General features: G+C 52.4%; 2 protein-coding genes across 6 annotated transcripts in view; one reads left to right on the top strand and one right to left on the bottom strand.

Moving 5' to 3' along the window:
* USP49 (ubiquitin specific peptidase 49) overlaps window positions 1-15,714 on the top strand; it is a 27,988-nt gene extending 12,274 nt beyond the window's left edge. For 3 of the 5 annotated variants that reach the window (XM_051808951.1, XM_051808953.1, XM_051808952.1), the window contains 6 exons: window positions 1,893-2,035; window positions 2,997-4,404; window positions 5,027-5,231; window positions 7,053-7,161; window positions 7,853-8,058; window positions 9,138-13,992. In XM_051808951.1, coding sequence (XP_051664911.1) covers window positions 3,025-4,404; window positions 5,027-5,231; window positions 7,053-7,161; window positions 7,853-8,058; window positions 9,138-9,328 — 2,091 coding nt within the window. In that variant the 5' untranslated portion in view covers window positions 1,893-2,035; window positions 2,997-3,024 and the 3' untranslated portion in view covers window positions 9,329-13,992. Of the gene's footprint in view, window positions 1-676; window positions 2,036-2,996; window positions 4,405-5,026; window positions 5,232-7,052; window positions 7,162-7,852; window positions 8,059-9,137; window positions 13,993-15,477 lie in introns of those variants that run through there. The other 2 variants (XR_007907973.1, XM_051808950.1) reach the window with 2 other exon arrangements.
* TOMM6 (translocase of outer mitochondrial membrane 6) lies at window positions 14,805-16,994 on the bottom strand. Its single transcript, XM_051808981.1, has 3 exons — window positions 16,828-16,994; window positions 15,744-15,845; window positions 14,805-15,109 (listed from the first exon to the last, which is right to left on the bottom strand). The coding sequence occupies exons 1-2, from the start codon at window positions 16,965-16,967 to the stop codon at window positions 15,749-15,751; spliced, it is 237 nt and encodes a 78-aa protein (XP_051664941.1). The 5' UTR covers window positions 16,968-16,994; the 3' UTR covers window positions 14,805-15,109; window positions 15,744-15,748.

Below are 16,994 nucleotides of genomic sequence, written 5' to 3'. Positions count from 1 at the left end.
AGGTGTAACAAAGCTGCTCTGTCAACTGACCCACCGTGGCCAGGGTCTCTTTCCCTTTCCAAGCAGGAAATCTCCCGGCCCACACAGGAAAAGCAAAAGCAGTTGACAAAAGGCTGGTGATTTATCTCCTGACAGCCTCCTGCATTGTCAAACACGGTTCCCTAATGCTCTGGGTCTGGTGTGGGATTGATTTCCTGGTAGCCTGTTACCCAGCTGGAACCAGCACCACTGGTTCTTCTTCCTTGGAAACTGGGGATAAATTCGGTGGTTTTTGAAAACCCTGTGTCCTGAGAGCTTGCAGGGCTGGTGAGCAACTGGCTGTTTGATTATTCTCTAGCAAACTGTGTGTATAAGGCCCATTTTTTGTTCCTCAGAACACGCTGGTGAGACTCAAGGGTTAAATTCCCCACACTGTCGCATATGGCAGTGAGCAGAATCACAGATGTTGATGATACAACATAATTAGTATTCTTTTATGTAAATGAAGGCTGTCAATGTTACCATAGTGTCTATACTCTCTCAAGCTGGAATCTCTGCCACTTGGTCTCACCAAGGCTAGACAGGATTATTCCAACAATTTTTTTATCCAGAGCTGAGGAGAGAAATAAAGAAAGAGAGGGGGGGAAAAGGGTCAGGGAGGAAGGTGGGGAGGGAGGAAGGAAGGTGGGAAGGGATGTTTCCAACTTGGAAGGAGGAGACCAAACCGGTCCTTTGTTCAGCTTAGGATTTCCAAAAGTGCCTTTCCAGGTCCTGGGGTCTGGGAGGGAATGAGCCCAGCCCAAAGGAGGGGTGGGGAGGTTTCTGAGCTGGTTTAATAAACAGCTCCAATGGTTCTTTAGGCACTGTGGGTCCCCCCAGCAGGCGGGGGCTGAAGTGGCCACTTGAGCTTTAATCTGGAGTGGAGGAAAGAACTGAAGAGCTTTGATTTTTTTTTCCTTGAGAGATTCCATCTTTAACAGCAATATCACTGAAAAAGGCAGTGATTAAAGCAAACTTGCATGATTTAGGACCACTAAAAATATATTTTCTTAGCCTGGGCCAGGTCTCTGCCCACCCATCCAGGTGAGGGCTCAGTACCTGTGCCAAAGCTTTGGCAGCATTGTGCTGGGGCCTTTGTTGTGTTAAACTTTGCCCCTTATAAAATGATTTTTTAACCAAATATTCTGTGTGCCAGGTTCCACACTCTCTGTGCCATCTGTAACCACTTTGTGCCTGGGATTGCTGTCCCCTGTCACTACTTTGTGTGTGCTCAATACCATAGTCGTAGCTGTGGAAGCAACTTAATTCAGTCTCTCCTGGATTATTCCAACAGATCTGTTTTTACAACCTCTTCTACCTTTCGGCAGGTTTTTACCCATTTTTCTCTCCTCTGCAGTTCTTATTTTGCTGCAGTTCACACTTGACAACTCTCCATTACTTCCTTTTTATTGTTTGAAGAATCACCTAGAAATGAAATGTATTCAGCACAGCTCTTTTTTTTTTTTTTTAAATCTTTCCCCCATCTCCTCCCCCCTCGTTCACCGAGTGATCGAAGCCGCCAAAATCCAAGTGATCACAGGAGGGGCACGTTTTTCCTCACTTTTTTTAAACTCCCATTTTTCCTCTGCCATATGTTGGGTCATCCACTACAAAAGCCTCACCGTGGAGAGGCTCCATGTGATCAGCAGATTTACAGCTCGCCCGAAAATGAAAGCAGAAAATGAAATTCCAGAGTGGCTCTTGCGTGTGACGTGCCTGAACATCTGAGAATTTGGGTTCCTGGGCGTGAGCAGGCTTTGGCTTCCAGAAAATGCTGGTGTCTGTAATAAAAGTGTGCTGAGGGGGTTAATGGTGCTCCAAAGCAGCCCTGCCTGGGTTTGTTTCCGTGCATCACCAGAATATTCTCTCTCCAGGGCTTTGAAGATGGGCTGCCTTGCAGTGAAGACTTAACTGGCAATTAAATTCTCCAAGAAGTGCCAGGACTGCCTTGGAACATGGGGCTGCCCCGTGCCCGGGATGCTGCGTGGCGGAGGAAAGGATGTGTGACCAGGACTGCGTGAGTGGGGGTGTGGGGCTGAGCTCCTGCCCTGGGGTCAGAGCCCTGCAGGGACTGCCCTCCAGGGTGCACAGCACTGGCACACCAGGGTTCAGCTGGGCCTTTGGCAGGGCTGAGTGTCTTTTGCCAAAGTGGGGACACTCTTTGCACCTCCTTGGGTCCCTGCCCGGGTTTCCCCGCAGTTCCAGTGGTCACTCAGTAAATCAGCTGCTTTCTCTGTTTGTGTGTCTCTCTTGGACACACACAGATTTTCCTTTAGGTTTCCCCTACACGTTGAATTTTTTTTCCCATGCTGATTTTTTTTCCAGCACCGGAATGTTTGGGAGGCTGTGGGAAATCAGGGAATTCGGGGGCAGGATGAAAAAGCCTGAGGACAAACGCTCTGGTTACCACCATTAGCTGATATTTCAGTGGCTTCTGCCTGAAGTGGGTAACCTCAGCCTGGTTGCTGATGACATGCATTCCAATTCCAAATTCCTTTTGAGTGTATCAATTTCAAGGGGGCAGCAAAAGATCAAACGTGTGTGTGGACTGAATGAATCCTTCTCTCCGTGGATTGGGCCAGACGTGCTGGCAGCTGCCTGGGCCGGCCTTAGGAGACAGATAGAGCTTTATTCTCTAGACCTGGTCCATCCAATATCTTTCACTGGTGCTAAAAACTGCTTCAAAAAAAAAAACTGTGCACGGAAATAATGTCGTTGGCTGAGGGATTGACAAGACACGACATTGGTGTTTTCACAGGTCTGGTACAGAAGGAGGGCAGTGGGCACGGCCCCAAGGTTGCTCAAGGAGAGTTTGGACAATGCTCTCAGGCACAGGGTGGGATTTGGGGGCATCCTGTGCGGGGCCAGGAGCTGGGCTTTGATCCTTGTGGGTCCCTCCCACGATGAAAAGAAATCTTACCTGCGTGTCGAGGCTCTAAAACCCTTCTCCTTTCCGTTTTCTCTTCTCGCCTCCCCAGGTCAGAGCGGCGACGACTCCTGTGAGACATGGATAGATGCAAACATGTCGGGCGGCTACGACTCGCCCAGGACCACTCGATCCTGAACCCCCAGAAGTGGCAGTGCGTGGACTGCCAGACCACGGAGTCGCTCTGGGCCTGCCTCAAGTGCTCGCACGTGGCGTGCGGGCGGTACCTGGAGGAGCACGCGCTGCGCCACTTCCAGGAGACGCGGCACCCGCTGGCCATGGAGGTGCACGACCTGTACGTGTTCTGCTACCTGTGCCAGGACTACGTGCTGAACGACAACCCCGAGGGGGACCTGAAGCTGCTGCGGAGCTCGCTGTCGGCCATCCAGGGCCAGCGGCGGGAGCCCCTGGCGCGCAGCGGGAGGACCCTGCGCTCCATGGCGCTGGGCGAGGGCGCGCGCGGCCGCCGCCGGAGCCCCCCGGGGCAGTCCCAGATGCTCACGGCGCTCTGGCACCGGCGCCAGGCCCTGCTGGCCAGGGCGCTGCGGACCTGGTTCCACAAGAGCTCTCGGGGGCAGCTGAAATTGCAGCAGGAGAGGCAAATGGAGGAGCTGGAGAAGAAGAAGGAGGCGGCTCGGCGGCGGCGGCGGGAGATGAAGAGGCAGCTCCTGGAGGAGCTGGCGAACACCCCCCCCAGGAAGAGCGCGAGGCTGTTGTCTCACGTGCACGGGGAGAACTTGATTCCAAGGAAATTCAGGGAGGTGGCCTCCTCCCCTACCTCAAGGCAGGTGCAGAGCAGCAGGTTCAGACAGTTCTACTCCATCCGGCGCCAGCCCCTCATGACCCCCGGGGTCACGGGGCTGAGGAACCTGGGGAACACCTGTTACATGAACTCCATCCTGCAAGTGCTGAGTCACCTCCAGAAGTTCAGAGAATGTTTTTTGACACTTGATCTCTGTGAAACAGAAGAACTCTTGGCTAAAACTGTGAACGGGAGGGCCAGGATCCCTGGCAAACTGGCAAATGGGTCTGCTGCTAATGAGTCAGGGAAGACTGACAAAGTGGGATCATCTGGCACGCAGAGCTCGCCAGCTGGCTTGAATGGGAGCTCCTCCATAAGCCGGAGCTTAGAACTGATCCAGCCCAAGGAGCCGAGCTCGAAGCACATCTCCCTCTGCCACGAACTGCACACCCTCTTCAGAGTGATGTGGTCTGGCAAGTGGGCCCTCGTGTCCCCCTTTGCCATGCTGCACTCCGTGTGGAGCCTGATCCCGGCCTTCCGGGGCTACGATCAGCAGGACGCTCAGGAATTCCTCTGCGAGCTGCTGGATAAAGTCCAGCAGGAGCTGGAGTCGGAAGGAACCAAGCGCAGGATCCTCATCCCCTTCTCGCAGAGGAAGCTCACCAAGCAGGTCCTCAAGGTGGTCAACACCATCTTCCATGGGCAGTTGCTCAGCCAGGTACGGACCTGCTCTGGCACAGGGATCAGTTGGAGCCGTTCACACTGAGGAGCAAAGGCTCTCTGTGTTGAGGACCCCAGATATGTGAGGAGTGGCTCAGGAGCAACTCCTGGGGAAGAAATCCCTTGGGTTGCTGTGCAGGTGTCAGCATTTCCATATTTGTCACATGCATTATCACTTGGCTTCTGTCACTTCAGGGTGAAATCTGCACAAGTACAGAAGTTCTGACCCCTTAGATTGAAGTTTTGAGTGTGATTTTTAAAGTGTTTTTTCCTTTGTTTTATCCCTATTTGGTGTTGTTTCCATGCCTAGGAAGAATACGATGAGGGTCACAAGCTCTGTGACAATTTTTTTGCCAGCATGTGAAAGTCATCTTGAGACACCAAACGTGCCAGCTGTGAGTTGGTGTTTATCTGAGGAAGGAAGTAAATCCCAGAAAGGTGAAGAGAGAAGGAAGTTTTAAATGATTTGCTTTCAGACTGGACATGAGAAGTGTTTCTCTTGTCTCACAGGTCTTTGTGGAACTGCTCTGCCCTTTGGGCACAAAACTGCCCCGTGGCTGTGACACTCAGTGCCAGAGTGCAGGTACAGAGCAGTGTTTGTGTGTTTGTCCCATCCCCAGGTCACCTGCATCACGTGCAACTACAAATCCAACACCGTGGAGCCCTTCTGGGACCTTTCCTTGGAGTTCCCCGAGCGCTACCACTCCCTGGAGAAGGGCATTGTGCCCGTGCAGCAGGCAGAGTGCCTGCTCACCGAGATGCTGGCCAAGTTCACCGAGACCGAGGCGCTGGAGGGGAGGATCTACGCCTGCGACCAGTGCAACAGTGAGTGGGCTCTGAGGCACCAGCTCTGCGTCTGAGGGGGGTCTTGTGTGCCTGGAAACATGTCTGGGTGGGAAAACTCCGTCCTTCCGTGCTGGTTTGGTTCCTGCCGTTGGTAGATGCTGCTCCTTTGGGCTCCGGTTGGGACCCGACGTGTCATTTTTGCATCTGATGTGTCATTTTTTTCTCTCATCTCTGCCATTCAGCAGCACAATTCACTACAGGTTTGATACAAGCCTGGTCAGAACTGCCCTCACTTGTGTTAGAGGGGACTTCTAAGAATTTTTTGGGAGAGAGGGAGGTGGATTTAGAGGCAAAAGAAGGGCTTTATCCCCCGTGCTTTACTCATCTCTGCGTGGCAGGAAAGCTCTTCTAACACATCCTCTCTATGCTGCTTGTTCTTGATTGAATCCTTGACCCAGAAATCAGAGTTCTCAAGGTTTGTAGCTGTGCTAGGTGAGAGTTTCATCCCTGTGTGGGCATTTGTTGGGAAGCACTGACCTGGCATTATCCAGGGAGGCTCAGGTAATGTGTTATTACCTGTGAGGTGATGCACAGATTTTGCTGTGCTCAGCTAGTAGATGACTTTGCTTTCCTGCAGCAGCTCTGAGTGAAAGGTCATTATATCCCTGAAAATCACTTTAGCCTGTGTATTACCATTCAGCTCAGCTACTCTGATAAGCTGGATTTGGATTCTTTTTCATGCAGGTATTTATGGCAAACGTTCATTCCCTTGGGAGGAAAATGCCAGCGATTTGACTTGCATTGCAACTAAGCAGCTGGAGGAGCAAATACTTGTAGAGATCTGTTCTCTATCAACTGGCAAATCTGTTACCAAACATCTTCTCAGAGTGTTAGGAAATAATCCTTGACTGGATGTTCTTGGAAAAAAGCCAAATATGATTTGAATGGATTCTGATTCACAAATAACGTTCACAAATTGTCGATGCGGATGAGTTCAGCTTCATCTTAACTCAGTTTGCTTTGATTCTTTGTGAAAGCTGAATTTTAATGGTTACTTCAGAATTAAATGGCTCGGGAAGCATTAACCAGCTGGAAAGAGCCAGGGAAAGGCACCAGCCCGAGTCCAGGTGCCAGGAATGATCTGGGCAGTGCGTGTCAGACGTGCCGGAGGAGGAGGCACCCATCTGCTCTGAGCTGGTGCACTGAGGTGCAGAAATCTAATTAACAGGTACATTTCCTATTGGAAGCTCTGACAGCCACCTGTCTTCCTCCTGGGACAGTCATATGTTCAGTGTCCTGCAAAGAGCAAGCCCTGGGAAGAGGAACCGTTCTCGCTCTTCTCCAGCTTTGGTTCAGGGGCTGTTTGCTGTTGGTGGGACTTTGATGGAAGCATTTTCTGACTTGTATTAATACCCTTGAGCTAGTGCAGGCTGCTACAAGCTTCATTCTAGTGCTGTAAGAAGCTCAAAGTAGCAGACAGAATAAAATATCAGGTACTGCTATTTGTGTGCTGGAGTTGCCCTGTGGGAACTGGAACTGCTGCAGCCTCAGATGTCTCTGGCCTTGGCTCTGTCTTAATATTCCTGCTGTGTTTCTCAGGGCAAAACATCAGCACGAGCAGCTTGAAGGTGACAACTGATTGTGTGATTATGAGCATCACAAAAGGGGGAGTTTTGGTCCTGGAGAAGTTCCTGTGAAGGAATTCATGAGTATTTACCTGTGTGTCCCTCCCGAGCACACCTGAGCTCGACTGCTGCTGGAGCAAAGAGGTCATCACGTGCTGGTTTTCTCTCCTGGGAATTAATCAAATCCTAACAATCTTTCCTTTGATTTTTTGGTGGTTTTTTTTTTTTTTGTCAGGCAAACGGCGAAAGTCTTCTCCTAAACCTCTTGTTCTGAGTGAGGCTAAAAAGCAGTTGCTGATCTACAGACTACCTCAGGTCCTCCGGCTGCACCTTAAACGCTTCAGGTGAGGGGACACGCTGTGGGGGCAGCAGAGACACTGCCCTCTGCTTTTGGGGAAGAACTGGGGGCCCATAACTTCTCCCACGTCCTGCTGAGTGCAGGTGGATCACCTCTTACCCATCAGACGTGTGAAACCCTCTCACCTCGCAACCAGGGGCAGTTTTGTGGCGTGCAGATTTGTTTCTGGTATCTTTTCTGCCACGCACCCCGTGTAATGTTTTGTAAATATTAGTCCTGGTTTCCTTGAATTGTCCTCGAGGGCCTTTGCTGGGTTTGCAGACAGCTTGGGAGGATGGCTGGGAGGTGATCAGTGGATGAGCTGGGAGATTTGTTAAAGGTGGAAGGTTGCGAGAGTTAAATGCCAGTATTGTGTATTTACCTGTTGAATAAATGGCAGACAAAGCTCAATATATTATGAAAAGCTTCTAAAATGGTTAGGCCAGGTGTGTGTGGGGGGTTTATTGACAGAGCTGAGGATTTTAAAGGCTGTTTGGCTGTTGTGACCTCAACAGCATCCCCGCTAATGCCATCAGTGACGGAAGGAGCTGTGTGGGAAAGGTGGCTGTAGGAGATTTTCAAGTGAAAACAAGGGAAACAGTTAGTGATGCTTCACTGGGGGGTTGTGGAGCAGTGTCTGCCTGTGCACCCCCCCAGCCCCGAGCAGACCCCGAGTCTCTGATCCCTTGTGTTTGCAGGTGGTCTGAGCGCAATCACCGCGAGAAGATCGGGGTCCATGTCCTCTTTGACCAGGTATTAAACATGGAACCTTACTGCTGCAGGGACTCCCTCTCCTCCCTTGGCAAGGAGACCCTTGTGTATGACCTCTCGGCTGTGGTGATGCATCACGGGAAGGGATTTGGCTCAGGACACTACACAGCTTATTGCTACAACACGGAGGGAGGTGCGTGTGCCTGGGGACGGGGGCCCCACCCCACAAACTCCCCTTTTATCCCACAGACGTGGCCTGGCGTGAAGCTCTGTGCTTCCAGAGCTCCTCGGGGCCGAGCTCAGCAGTTTGTTTGCCCCCGGGTGTGTTTCTGGTGGCACAGGGTTTGGGTTGGGACTCCTCGTGGCACAGGGGTTGGGTTGGGACTCCTCGTGGCACAGGGGTTGGGTTGGGACTCCTCGTGGCACAGGGGTTGGGTTGGGACTCCTCGTGGCACAGGGGTTGGGTTGGGACTCCTCGTGGCACAGGGGTTGGGTTGGGACTCCTCGTGGCACAGGGGTTGGGTTGGGACTCCTCGTGGCACAGGGGTTGGGTTGGGACTCCTCGTGGCACAGGGGTTGGGTTGGGACTCCTCGTGGCACAGGGGTTGGGTTGGGACTCCTCGTGGCACAGGGGTTGGGTTGGGACTCCTCGTGGCACAGGGGTTGGGTTGGGACTCCTCGTGGCACAGGGGTTGGGTTGGGACTCCTGGTCACACAAAGGCCCCGCTGCGGCTCCGTGGCCCTCGGGGATCCTTTTCCTGCCTGCTGGGAGCACCATGAATGCTCCATTTTCTCAGGCAGAGTCACTCCGTGGAGCTGCTCCAGCTGGGTGTCTTTGCTCAGTATCCTTGGGACGAGGAGATAAACAGAAAGTGTTTTGAGCCTGGACAGGAACTATTCATGAATAACATCCGCAGGGGGTGGTGAGGCTCCAGCAGCTGAATTAGCATCGACTCTGCCTGCTGGCTGGAGGAAGGGGGACAAATTGGCCATCTCCAGGGGATTCTTGTCTGCCTAATTGAGCTTTTGGGATGTTATATATCACTGATGAAATTAATATTTGGTATTTGTAAAGCACAAAAAAAAAAAAGGGGAAAAAAAAAAAAGGCTCAGAATGTTTTCCAGATTAGAAACTCCAAAGCATCTGTGGAGGAACAAACAGAGATGCCTTTTTTCCTGCATTGTGGATGTTTCCTATGAACAGTTTCAAAATGCATTCAGGAGGAATCCTGCCTCCCTCCCTAATGCCCTCTTTCTCCCTTTGCTCCCCAGGGTTTTGGGTCCACTGCAATGACTCCAAGCTGAATGTATGTAGTGTGGAGGAGGTGTGCAAGACCCAGGCCTACATTCTCTTTTACACTCAAAGAACGGTGCAGGACGAAGCAGGAATCTCAGAAAAACAACTCCAAGCTCAGGTGCCACCCAAAAGCAGTGACAAGGACAGAAGACTGACATTCCCATGACGGGGAGCCCTGTCACTCCATCAGCACGCTCAGCTCTTTCTGGAACCATTGGTGTTCACATCTTCCCTCCCGTGGGGAAGAACACTGGCTGCAGGAGTGGGATCAGAGCAGGATCTTTGCCACCCCGGGTCTGGGAAAGCCCCTGGAGCTGGGGAGTTCTGACACGTCAGGGCGTTGTCAGAACCTTGGCTTTAAAGAGTCTCGTTGCTGAATTAGGCTCACAGGAAGGAAATTAGGGAGTTTGATGCTGAATTTCATCTCATCTCAGAGGGGCTGCGTGAGGTCTGTGACAAGTGAGCACAGCCAGGAAAGAGGAGCATCCAGCTGGCTTCAGAGCCCTTCAGTCCCCACCAATCCTGGGCAAACTGCAGCAGGAGCAGGTACAGTCCCCTCCCCTCCAGTGGCCATTCCCTCTGCCAGGGGAATCACAGGCACTGCCTGCAAGGGATTGGCTGCCCCAGAGCTGTTCTTGCTGCAGAAATGTGTAAGTTCTTCTTCATTCTTCCCCCAGGGCTCAGCTGCCCCTGTGACACCAGTTTCTCTGCCATCAGCTGGGGGCAGAGCCCTGGCTGAAGCTTTGCCAGCAGCTCTGTGTGTCAGTGCCACTGGGGCTGTGTCACACTTCATGGCTTATTCTCTGGGCTGAACTCAACTGGCAGCTAAATTCACTCAGAATGTGATGTTAATACAGTTCTTCTCTGGAGAAAGTGTGTTTAAACACAAAAAACAACCCCTGTAATAAACCAGGAATGTACCTGTGTGCCAGATCTGGCAGCAAAACCAAAACCTGTGCTCCAGGTTTCTGCTGGAGGGGCATCACTGTCCCCAGGATTAGAAAGTCTGTGGCTTGCACAGCTGTGGCAGCAGAAGTTGGTGGTGTGGAGGCATCTCACAGTGGCAAACTCACTCTTTCTTACAAATGTGGCTCATTTTCCTCAGGGGAGCAGTGGTGGGAATGCCACAGTGTGGGGGACAGAGCTGGATTCTGTCACTGCCTCTGGAGGGGGAACAGTCAGTAGTCACAGGAGCCCAGAGCAGGGGAAGGTGGCCCTGGATCCAGGCAGTGCCCAGAATTCCCCCTGTGAGGTCTTTGTTCCTGCTGGGCCATCAAGGGAAGGAATGTAGTTAAATCTCAAATTCCACGTCGAGTTGGAAAGGCTGCAAAAATGTCTGTATCTGAAATCATCCTGATTTTAGAATCCTGTGAGAAACACAGAGCCTTAGTGGACTATTTGTAGTCACTTCTCAGCCTACAGTTGCACCTCAGGTGTGTTTTTGTAATTTGGGGTTTGGCTGTTCACGTTTCATGTTTTAACCTGAATATGGAACTGCAAAAAAAAAAAAGAAAAAACAAAAACCCAACAGGTGATGTCTTTCAATCTTGGTTATTTTTTTAATTGTTAAAAGGTGAAATAATCTAAAATACGAGGTTCTTCAAAAAAATGGTTCCATTTTCAGGTAGGGAAGTTCCCAAAGTGTGTTTCTCCTCTTCTCCTTTCATCCTTGTCGGTGTTTGCCCCTCAGACACCCACGTTATCGTGGGAGGGGGTGAAAAGGGAACCCTCCCAAATCCCACTCTTCCCACTGCCACTCCTGGGACTTTTACCCCCCCTGTCCTTGGGCAAGTTGAGCACAGCAAGAAGAAATTTGGGTTGTGCCAGAGCTCAGCATCACACGAGGGCTCCCCTGCCCTTTGAGTTTCCCATTTCCTGTGCTCTGACCAACATGCTGCTTTTTGAGCCTAAAAGAATGTCTTTTTGACAGTTCAGTGTCGTTCTGAGATCAGATACTCTTTATTTTTTGGAGACAGTTTGCAACAGTCCTGATGAAAAAGGTATAGTTTTGGTTCTCTAAGTGTTGCAAGGGCTGGAGGGATTAATGAATGTCTTTGTGTTTACTGGGTGGGGGACTTTTGGTGCTGCCAGTAAATGAAATCAGTAATGATGCAAAAAATGTAAAATAGGCCAAATTGAGATCCAATAGCAACAAATGGGACTGCAGGGGAAGCTGAGTTGGGCTCAGCCAGGGAGAAGTTGACATTCCTGAAGGAATCAGAAGTGCTTGTGATTGTCAGACACGTGATGGATTCGTTCTGGAGCAGAATATGTTCTGTGAGGCAGAGAAAATTCAAATTAAAGGCAAAATAGTGCTTAGAAACACCTCATCTGAGGTGTTTTCCCCATCCTTGTGTCCTTCCAGGCCTGCCTGCCTGCCCTTTAAGGGGATTATTTGTGGTTTGCTCTGCTCCCAACTGGCCCTTGGGTTCCCTCCCTGCATCCCAAAGCCATGCTGGCCCTTTTTTTGGATAAAAATCCCATAGAAAGGCAAACCCACTGCAGCTTGAGTTGTTCCTGCAGCGAGCCCAGGCTCTGTGCCATCAGTGCTCATCTTTTGACTGAGTGTTTGGCATTAATCTTGGAATTCAGCTGGAGTTGCAGCTCTCAGGGGGGGTCACAGGGAGCTGGGAGTGTTCCCACAGCCAGGGTTTGTAGGACTCGAGGTGACATCTCTAGTCATGAGTCTCCAAGGGGCATCAGCTGAGCTGGGGAGATCCTGCAGCCAGGAAAACGATAGCCCTGATAGGGAAGGAATGAAGTAAACTCAGATAAACCTGCCTTTTCCAACACTGTGAGGTTTCTGGAATATTTAGCTTTTCTTTGGAAGCGAGAGTGTAAGGCACTTTTGATGCTGGTTGGTTTATAGTTGGCTCCTGCAGGCTTGAGACAGGCAGAGCCCAAGGCTCCCTCCATGTGGGCACTGTTTTAGAGTGTCCTGTTTGCCAGAAAGTCTCATGGAAGTCACCCTCTCCATCAGGAAGGTGAAAATACTGCTTGGAATTCCAGGGAAGCCACTGAGGTGTGTCTGACAAGGGGCAGCCTCCAAAGCAGATCTGTCCCTGCTTAACCATGTGGCTTCCAGTTCTGCCCCTGCCCTGATGCAGATTTAGAATTAATTCCAGTTTTAGGCTCTGTTAGAATTAATTATTAGAATTAATACCAGTTTTACAGGTAGATGAGGTGACTCAGCTCCTGGGAGGAGTTCAGCAGTCACAGCTGGGAGTGCAAACCAAGTGTCTGCAACACAACCCCCTTTGTTTTGGTCCAACTGGGAGTCAGTCTGTTGTTCCATGTGCTGGGATTCCTGTCCTGGGGACCCACTCTGGCAGCAGGGGCCGTTTGCCTTGAGAGATGCTCGGAGCAAGTGGGAGGTTGGTGGCACCTCCCAGGTTGTTGTGTGAGGAGCAGGAAGTCAGGCTTGGGATGTGCAGCCTTTGGGAGGAAACTGTTCCCAGCATATCCTTATCCTATCCAACCTGTGACTAAATGGGATTTCCTTAATTCTTAAGAGTGAAGAATCTTCATGTATCCATGGCCAGGTGTCATCCAGCATCTGTTGTAGCAGTTGGAAGCCACTTTACTGTAGGTAACTTTTTTCCACTAGCAAGTTGGTTACATAAATTTGCCTTTATTATCCCTTTTCCTGCCTGTATTCCCAAGTTAAACTATGCATTCCACAAAAAAACAGTTTCTCTGCAAAGCACTGAAAAAACCTTCCAATTTTTTACCCCCAAATAAGTCTCTGGTTCAGGTTCCTGGCAGGGGGCTGTTGGCAGAGGCTGGACAGGAGAGGAGTTTTCCCTTGGTATGGAATCCCCTGGCAGCCCTCGTGAAAACAGGAGGGAAGTGCTCGTTTGGGTGAAGAGCCAAGCTGGAGCTTGGGTGGATTCCCTGGATTTTTCAGTGGATCTAAGTCAGAACAGCCTCATGTTTCTGCTCCAGCTCCATTCCTGACATCACTAATGAGTTGAGCTGACTTGTGCCAGGCTGGGAGTGTCCTCCTCAAGGACACTGCCAGGCAGCAGCAAGTGAGAGAGAATCCAGTTAATCAATTAATTCATTAAGGGCTAAAAGGATGGTGAAGGCTCTAGAGAGGCAGCCATGGGAGGGGTGGCTGAGGGCACTGACTGGGCTTGTTCAGCCTCGAGACTGAGGGGAGACCTCAGGGGGCTGCAGGTTCCTCACGAGTCCAGCTCTGATCTCTGCTCCTGGGAGCAGGGACAGGCCCCAGGGAATGGCTGGAGCTGTGCCAGGGCAGGCTCAGGATGGATCTCAGGAAAAGGTTCTTCCCCCAGAGGCTGGTTGGGCACTGACCAGGCTCCCCAGGGCAGTGGGCACAGCCCCAAGGCTGCCAGAGCTCCAGGAGGGTTTGGACAATGCCCTGAGGGACAGGGTGGGATTGTTGGGGTGTCTGTGCAGGGTCAGGGGTTGGACTGGATGGTCCTTGTGAGTCCCTTCCAGCTCAGGATATTCCATGGTTCCTGACTGTTCCTGGCAGTCTGTCCAGCTGCCTCCTGATCCCCATCAGCTTTTCTTCCAGTCAGGTTTGTTCCCAACATCCCCAAGTCACCCCTGGCAGCCTCCATGGGCACGGCCTGGCCCCTGCCTGACCCCAGGCTGGGGGGGATTAGTGTGAGTAAATCAAAACTGAGATTAACTATAAAGGGACTGAAATGTTCTAATTAATCCCCTTTTCCTGCAGAAACTGTTTCTGCATAACTTGGATTATCCCGACTTCAAAAGAATTTAGTTTCTTTACAGGATGTCCAAACACCAGCTTTGAAAACAGCATTTTTAAGGATTTTTATGGGGAGTGGAGTGAGGGGTTTTTTTTGGGGGGGGGGGAGGAGCAGGTGAGGGGCAGTTCTGTCCTCCAGACATGGGAAAAGCTGCTCCAGGAGAATGTCCTGAACTAAAACCCTGTGAAACTGTCCAAAGAATGTGAAGCCATGCTGCACCCCACTGCCACGGCTCTCAGGGCTGGGAGCTCCTCCTGCTCCTCCACAGCACCTTCCAGGAGCTGGTGTGTAACCCGTGAGTAAATCCCAGGAGCTGGTGTGTCCCCTGTGAGTAAATCCCAGGAGCTGGTGTGTCCCCTGTGAGTAATTCACAGGAGCTGGTGTGTCCCCTGTGAGTAAATCCCAGGAGCTGGTGTGTCCCCTGTGAGTAAATCCCAGGAGCTGGTGTGTCCCCTGTGAGTAAATCCCAGGAGCTGGTGTGTCCCCTGTGAGTAGATCCCAGCTCCCAGTGGTGCTTCCCTCGTCCCCCGGCCGCTGGACTGTTCCAGCCTCAGCCCAGGGCACCCCATGCTATGCAACACCAAATGGCTTCTCCTCCCACACACAGCCATCATTCCTCTCCATACCCCAGCTTTATCCCACAGGGACATTTCCCAGGAACCCAGGTGGTTGGAGTTCCCCTCGGGCTCGTCCCAGTTTGGATTTTCCTTTGCAGGATCAGTGGATGGGTCTCGGGTGCAGCCCCAGGGCTGGGCTCGGCCCTTTTGTCTCTCGGGTGTGAAATATAAATCATGTTTTTATGATTTTTTTGTAAATCTTTACTCTTTTTACACCTTGTTTTTGTAAGCTGAAGTTTCTTATTAAAAGAAAAAAAAAAGAAGAAGAAATTCCAGAGGGCCATGTCGTTATTCCATAGACTTTAATAAACATCTGGGGGGGGTACAGAAGGAAATTCCACAACCATCCTTGAGAAAACCATTCTTGTTGTGCCTTGAGGAATGAACTGGAAACAAATTCTTCCTCTCAGCCTTAAATCTTTCCCTCTTGTCACTGCCTGGAGCAGGACAGGAGGGACTGGGAGCAGCAGCTCTGCAGGGGAGGAGAACGACGACGTCCTTCCAGGAATGCAGCGAACCCGTCGCGGCCCAACACGGCTCCGGTCCTGCTGGGAGGGTGAGCTCTGCTCCCTGCAGCTCCAGGAATTCCTGGGACAGGGATTCAGCAGTGTTAGTGGAGGTGGGTTCTGGCATGTGGCAGCTTAGTGACAGCTTTACAACCCTGTGTGAAGGCTGGGTCGTGTGGGCTTTGGTGCTTCTGGGCCTGGGGTGGGCTCAGGGGTTGGTCCCGCTGGTCACTCCTCATCTGTGTCACCTCACACGGGGACAGCCCCGTCCTGGGGGGTGTCAGGACACATCTGGGGGGTTTGTTCAGCCTCGAGATTGAGGGGAGACCTCAGGGGGCTGCAGGTTCCTCACGAGTCCAGCTCTGATCTCTGCTCCCTGTGAGCAGTGACAGGCCCCAGGGAATGGCTGGAGCTGTGCCAGGGCAGGCTCAGGTTGGATCTCAGGAAAAGGTTCTTCCCCCAGAGGCTGGTTGGGCACTGCCCAGGCTCCTCAGGGCAGTGGGCACAGCCCCAAGGCTGCCAGAGCTCCAGGAGGGTTTGGACAATGCCCTGAGGGATAAGGTGGGATTGCTGGGGTGTCCTGTGAGGGCCAGGAGTTGGACTGGATGGTCCCTGTAGTTCCTTCCAACCTGGGGCATTCCGTGATTCCAAGCACAGCTGTTCCCACCTTCCCAGATCCCGCCCAGATCCCTGCACTCACAGATCCCTGCACTCACCGGCCCTACGGGACGGGCTGCGGGGCCATCAGGTCGATGTCCGTCAGGTTCCGGGCGACCCAGACCCCGGCAGCAAACAGCCCCAGGTTCACCAGCAGGTTCCTGCAATCCCAGAGGCATTTCAGTTGGAAAATCCCTCCGGGACCATCGACTCCAGCCCGTGCCTGACCCCCACCTTGTCCCCCAGCCCAGAGCACTGAGTGCCACGGCCAGTCCTCCCCTGGACTCCAGCTTTTCTATTGTTTTATGTTATTGAAAAAGCAAGTTTACATAACTTCTAGTGCAGAAACATCTGGTTTCCTTCTCCTCTTGGGTTCCACCCAAAGCCTAGCCAGGGCTCAAGGGGGAAAACCAAGGGAGTCAACCTTGACCATTCATCTCCTGCCAAACAAGGCCAGGCATCTGATTCCATGGCCTTGACCGGCCTCTAAATATGGAAAGATAAATAAATTCTTTCACTAATGATCAGTTCCTTAACGAGCAGATACGCAGACAGAAGTAACGTTTGTTGGAAGGTTCATCAAGAGGTCAGCTTTGGCTCAGGGCCTGTTGTTCAGGCCTCAGAACTTCACTCTTTCCATGGAGAAATTCCTCCTGGTGTCCAACCTGAGCCTCCCCTGGCTCAGCCTGAGGCCGTTCCCTCTCCTCCTGTCCCTTGTTCCCTGGGAGCAGAGCCCGACCCCCCCCCGGCTCCCCCCTCCTGTCAGGGGGCTGCAGAGCCAGAAGGTCCCCCCTGAGCCTCCTTTTCTCCAGGCTGAGCCCCCCCAGCTCCCTCAGCTGCTCCTGCTGCTCCAGCCCCTTCCCCAGCTCCCTTCCCTTCCCTGGACACGCTCCAGCCCCTCAATGTCCCTCCTGAACTGAGTGACCAGAACCGGACACAGGATTTGAGGTTCCAGCAGCGCCAGCACAGGGGGACAGTCCCTGCCCTGCTCCTGCTGGACACGCCATTGCCGGGACGGAACCGCGGGCTCCCGATCCCGATCCCGGTTTCAGTCCCGGACGCGATCTAAGTTCCGGTCCCGGTCCCGGACTTGATCCCATCCCATCCCACCCCATGCCATCCCCGCTCCCGGTGCCCCCGCACCTGCGGAAGTCGTTCCGGTCGGTGGCGAAGCGGAACGCGCTGCGGAGCCAGGCGCGGAGCCCCCTCGGCGGGGCCGCCACGGCCGCCGGTCCCGATCCCGGCGTCCCCGGCCCCGACCCGGGTCCCGCCGCCGCCGCCATCGCTGCCCCTGCGCGCGCCGGCCGGGG

Source organism: Manacus candei, unplaced genomic scaffold (assembly GCF_025592945.1).
Source record: "Manacus candei isolate 608988 ecotype Guabito, Panama unplaced genomic scaffold, ASM2559294v1 h1tg000073l, whole genome shotgun sequence".
Taxonomy (NCBI): Eukaryota; Metazoa; Chordata; class Aves; order Passeriformes; family Pipridae; genus Manacus; species Manacus candei.
Note: the sequence above shows the minus strand (reverse complement) of the source record. Positions and strands in the feature narration are given on the sequence as shown.

Coding starts and splice junctions, on each gene's coding strand:
- TOMM6 (XM_051808981.1), bottom strand. CDS start 16,967: ATGGCGGCGGCGGCGGGACCCGGGTCGGGGCCGGGGACGCCGGGATCG. Junction 15,846..16,827: donor GACCGGAACGACTTCCGCAG/GTGCGGGGGCAC, acceptor CTGGGATTGCAG/GAACCTGCTGGTGAACCTGG.